At 39.4% G+C, this 6,000-nt stretch overlaps 1 protein-coding gene across 1 annotated transcript; it reads left to right on the forward strand.

Annotated features, from left to right (window-relative positions):
• The first annotated feature begins 4,684 nt into the window (after positions 1–4,684).
• LOC141614425 (uncharacterized) lies at positions 4,685–5,404 on the forward strand. Its single transcript, XM_074433169.1, has one exon. It carries the CDS (start codon positions 4,685–4,687, stop codon positions 5,402–5,404), a length of 720 nt encoding a protein of 239 aa, XP_074289270.1.
• Positions 5,405–6,000: the final 596 nt, after the last annotated feature.

The following is a 6,000-nucleotide window of genomic DNA, read 5'->3' on the forward strand; positions in this document are numbered from 1 at the left end:
TCCATTCGGATAATCTTAGCGATTGCCGCTTTTCATGATTATGAAATTTGGCAAATGGATGTGAAAACCGCCTTCTTAAATGGTTATTTGGAGGAAGAGTTGTACATGGTGCAACCCGAAGGTTTCATAGATCCTGAACATCCTAAGAAAGTATGCAAGCTTAAGCGTTCCATTTATGGTCTTAAGCAAGCTTCTCGAAGTTGGAATCATCGTTCCGACCAGGTGATAAAAGAGTATGGTTTCACTCGATCGGTCGAGGAACCATGCTTATATATCAAGTCGAGTGGGAGCAAGATTGTTTTCCTGATATTGTATGTTGATGACATACTCTTGATTGGGAATGACATTCCTCTCTTATCTTCGGTTAAAGGATGGTTGAAGAACCATTTCCAGATGAAAGATCTGGGTGAGGCACAACGCATATTGGGAATCTGTATCTACCGAGATAGATCACGACGGACGTTATCACTTAGTTAGGAGTCTTATTTAGATAAGATTCTTGAGAAGTTCAGCATGACCAACTCTAAGAAGGGAAACCTTCCTATGACGCCTGAGATGCAGTTGAGCAAGTCTCAGTCACCCACGACGCCTGAAGGAATTGAGCGCATGAGTCGTGTTCCTTATGCATCTGCAATAGGATCAATCATGTATGCCATGATATGCACACGTCCAGACGTGGCATATGCATTGAGTATGACGAGTCGGTACCAAAAGAATCCAGGTGAATCACACTGGATAGCTGTTAAAAACATCCTCACGTACCTACGGAGGACTAAGGATAGGGTATTGACTTATGGAGGCGATACTAAGCTATGCGCAATCGGTTACGCAGATGCTAGCTTCCAAACGGATCGAGATGATTCAAAATCTCAGTCCGGGTTCGTCTTCACTCTTAATGGTGCTGCGGTCAGCTGGAAGAGTTCCAAACAGAGTTTTGTAGCAGATTCTACCACTGAATCCGAGTACTATGCCGCTTCGGAAGCAGCTAAGGAAGCGATATGGATGCGTCAATTCTTAAAAGGAGTTACCATAGTTCCTAGTTCGAATGACCCGATCACCATCTATTGTGACAATAGAGGAGCCATCTTCCAGGCTAAGGAGCCAAAGTCTAGCAACAAATCTAGACATGTACATCGGAAAGCTCACCTGATCCGTGATTACGTGGAGCAAGAAGAGATAGTGATTGACAAGATAGCTTCGGATGACAACATCGCGGATCCTCTCACTAAACCGTTGAATTTTGATAAGCATGAAGGGCACGTTATTTCCATGGGAATTAAACGTGTTCCTGAGTTGTAGTAGTTGATTATGGATTTGATACATTATCTTTTTCATATACTATTTATAACTTCATCGTTTTAATATAATATTTTGTTTTTCATGTGGATTGTACTGACAACATTGAACGCCACAAAGTGAACTGAATTACATTATATTTGTTTTGGTCCGTAATCGCCCATATGAGCTGGTAACTCTGGCTATTATATTGTGCAGTCGATTGATGGTGGGTTCAACGAGCCATAAGTCAATCAGTTGGCTGATCGATCACAAATACGGGTTATAACGATACCTCGTAGGACAATTTTTGGTGACAACGTAATGGAGTCCTAAATGTTTAAAAACATTCGATGCCACGTCATGGATTGGACGTCCATTGTGTTCCTAGAGTCGATTCTTTTGACTATCGACTGTCTCTTGAGATTAAGGCAGTTTTTGGGTGACTTTGGTTTCTTTCTCATGGTCTGCCGTAACTGGAGACTAAGTAGATTTTTTCTGGGTCATTTCATACTGTGCTTACATCGGCAGGATTCGAGTTGAAGAAAATATCCAACCCTTATCACGTATAGTTATTTCTCAGGGCCACTCGAGGAGTTGTAACTGAAATGCATGGCCATGCTCGAATGATGATTCGTTTATCATTTAATTTACTGTCTAGTCGGGGAAACCACTCTTGATACAGATCACTTGTAAAATACGACCTTTGTAAATACGGATTTTTCAAATTGTTTTACATTGAGTGGGAGAAATTTTAGGATATGAGAATCGGTTATCGCACATACACTTGTGAGGACAAGTGAGACTTTGTTGGAGCTTGTGTCCTCCACAATTAGTGTGATAACGTTTATAAATATCTTATAGGTTCACAAGGGTATACTTAGTATTTTATCAGTTGATTAACGATGACCTAATAACGGTTGGCTTGCTAGAAAGTTTGACGTTATTATCATACAGATGGCGGTGATCAACTGGTCCCTAAAAGTCACACCTAAAGGATGTGTTTGAGAGATGTGATTATGGAAATGTAATCACATTGATGCCTTATATGACTAAAAGGTTAGTTCATATAATTGACTAAACAGTTAGTCAACGTGTTGATGAGACGATTATTTAATGCTGATTAAATAATATTAGGTAAAGACGAATTAATCACAATTCGTAAATTGAATATAATAAGTTTTATTTAATTAATGTATATAATGTTAGCTTGGACGAATTAATATGTTAATTCGTAATTAAATGTAATCGGTTATATTTAATAAGCTAATTATAAATATGCGATATTTATAATTAAAGTATATATTATACGATATTGTCACAGACTGGCATTGATAAATCCACTACAAGCTGTTGTGTGTAGACTTAATAATACGGAATTATATAAATGAAAATTTATAAATAATACATTTTATACATTTTGTATACTACAAAAATAAGAAGATTTAATCTACTTATTTTTGGTAAGTAGAAAAACCGAAAAAAAGAGAAAATAATCTCTCTTATTTTCGGTTATATGGGCCAAAATTAGGGAGAAAATATCTCCCCTGGACTTCTCTTTTTCGGTGAGAATAAGAGGAGTAGAGAGATCATTTTTCCTACCCTAATTCTAACATAATCTTGTCGCTCATCAAAATACAAAAAACACAAAACCCTAAATAATTTACAGAAAATTGGGGATCGATTCTAGCAAAGAACAAAGGCATATCTCATATCATCTTGGGTGCAACTGATAGGAGAATATCATTGCGATATTGTTCATAGGCCATATTAGCTAGGACCGAAGGCTATTTCTTAATTCTTTACCCTTTTGTTTATGTAATTTATTTTATGACTCGTATTCATTACAATAAATTCATTATAATCCTTAATAATAAGGGAAGTATACAGATTATTTCTCACAGGAATGGTCGCCAACCTCAACAAGAAGCACCGCCCGCTATTGTAACACCCCCATACTCCAAGTGCCTTATCAGGACCACTCAAAGCACGGGAATGCTACCATCTTGGTTACCCGAGGCAATCAAATAGACCATAAAAGAGCGTACTTTATTAATAAATAAGTTTAAGTGATTACATAGCAAAACCAACTGTAAAGTAAAGTACAACTGTTCTCCAACCAAATTACAACTGAAGTAACAAAGTTATAAAGACAACACAACGGAAGACTACTATCAGACTCGTGGCAACTCCATCCCCAACTAATCCCACGCGCATCCACAATATACCTGCTAGACAACTGCTCACCACCCCCGAATGGATCACCATAGTTTTTAAAATATTTAAACGGGGTCAGTACTGATTACACAAAACAAACAGCTGTAATAAAACAATACCACAACCAATTCAATCAACCCAAACTCCATCACATCACCACACACCTGATTACACACTAAAGTGTGTAGCCCTGCCAGATTACTTATCGCAACAGGTAATCCTCGCCGCCAGTGGGGGGACCGCGGCCGTTCCCACCTAAGCCCCGCTCATCTCATCCGAGCTATAAACCCATGTTTATTAATGTGCACATCCCTTATGTGGTGGATTCTACAGAAGGCGAATCAAGGGCGTGAAGCCACTCCCGCAAGTGACTCCACTCAGCCAGGGACGCACCCCGAAGATCACAGACAAACAATCACAACCAATTACCAAAATCAACAATCACAATCATCAAATGCCAATTCCTTTATGATAATCAATCAACAACAATAAAACAATCACCAACAATCAACAATGCCATGTAACCAATACTGAGTAGGGAAACCCTACCTGGAAAGGCAATCACCAAGATCGTCACACACAGCTAATCATAATCATTCTTCAACGAAATCACCTTTTATAAACACACAATCATAATCTAACATCTACAATACTCCCAAAACCCCCAATTAGGGTTTCAACTAAAATCAATGAAACAATATAAAAATTATACAAGAAGCTTACCCTTGACACGGCGATCACAACGGTATAAAGAACTAGATAATCCGGCGATCCTAGCCTTGTGATTTGTTAACAACGCGAAGACCATGAATTACGTAACTCCTCTTTTTCTTTGAAAGGTTTTAGAAAGGTTAAAAGTGATTAAGAATAGTGACAGAAGCCCTTATATATTAATCCCGTGTTGTTAACAAAACCCGGCTAAAACACCCATAAGACAAACTTACTCGATCGAGTAAGTGACTTACTCGATTGAGTGCCCCTTACTCGATCGAGTGTCACACGTACTCGATCGAGTACCCATCAGGTCAGCTACTGTTTTGCGTAAAACATACTTACTCGACAGAGTAAGCCCCACTCGATAGAGTACCCATAGACATAGAAAACCGTAATATTACATTCTTCTCTCCTTAAAAAGAACTTCGTCTTCATCATGTGGCCAGGTGGCGGGCCTTAACACGCCACCGGGGGCCCAATGAGGACTTTTTGCTGGAATTGCAGGGGACTTGGTGATGCGGACAACCCTGCGATTCCTTATCTTAGGTGGTGTGTCCGCAAATATGGCGTTTCCATTTTGTTTTTACAGGAAACGATGTGTTCTTTTGAAACTGCAGTGTCAAAAACAAACTCTCTGGATTTCCCGAATTTTTGTGACGTAGACGCCGTTGGTCTTAGTGGGGGTTTGTTGCTTAGACGGAGTAATGACATATCGCTTTTACCTATTGAACTAGATCGTCATTTTATCCTTTGTAAATTATCTATGGTGTATCCAGCTAGTGAATGTTATATAATCTTTCTTTATGGTGAACCAAATGTCGCTCTCCGCAACCCCTTATGGGAAAAGCTGTCAAATATTTGCTGTACCTATTCTCCGATGGTCTTAGTTGGTGACTTCAACCAAGTTGACCTTCACTCCGATAAACTTGGTGGTTCGAATAACATCCGAGGGCAAATTGATTTCATTAACTGGAATTTGGACAATGACTTATTGGATATACCCTTTTTTGGTCCACCTTGCACTTGGATGAACAGCAGGCACGACAACTCGTTGCTATATGAACGACTGGACAAGGGATATGCATCATCACAATGGTTGCACTTGTTTCCTTCAGCATATGTCTTACATTTACCAATTCTAGTTTCTGACCATGCACCAATTATTTTACATTTTAATGACAAATCGAAGCCATCTTGAAGACCTTACCGGTTGGATAATTGGTGCTTATCTCACCCAGATATTGAACAAATTGTTACCCGTTTCTGGAAAATGAAATTCCATGGCTCTTTTATGTTCGACCTCTCCAGGAAACTAGCTCTTATTCGGTACAACATAATGAAAGGGGTTATCCAACACCGGACTATCCATGGAATAAATTGGTCGGAGATTAATGATGCTCTTTTGAAGGAAGGGACCGATTTATCGAATATAGATGAAGCCAAAGATTATGTGACTCTCAGAAACACCCATTTACAGGTGCTCCGAAACAGTCATGAATATTGGATTCAGCGTGCCAAAATACGATCTCAAGTTCTGGAAGGCCTTCCTACAAAATACCTCTTTCAAACAACTCGCACTCGCACATCAAAGCAGCGAATCCTCGCCCTCCGTAGAACTGATGATACATGGATTCAATCCCCCGAAGATATTTCACTTGAGATTGTCAATTACTTCAGGAATATTTTTAGCTCTTCTCCACACCCAGCTGAGGAGGCTCGCTCGGTTCTTGAATCACTGGATTTACCTCACCTCTCCGAAACTGAATGCAACATTCTTTCTGCCCCCTTTACAGA

The sequence above is a fragment of the Silene latifolia genome, chromosome 11 (genome assembly GCF_048544455.1).
Source record: "Silene latifolia isolate original U9 population chromosome 11, ASM4854445v1, whole genome shotgun sequence".
NCBI classification, from domain to species: Eukaryota; Viridiplantae; Streptophyta; class Magnoliopsida; order Caryophyllales; family Caryophyllaceae; genus Silene; species Silene latifolia.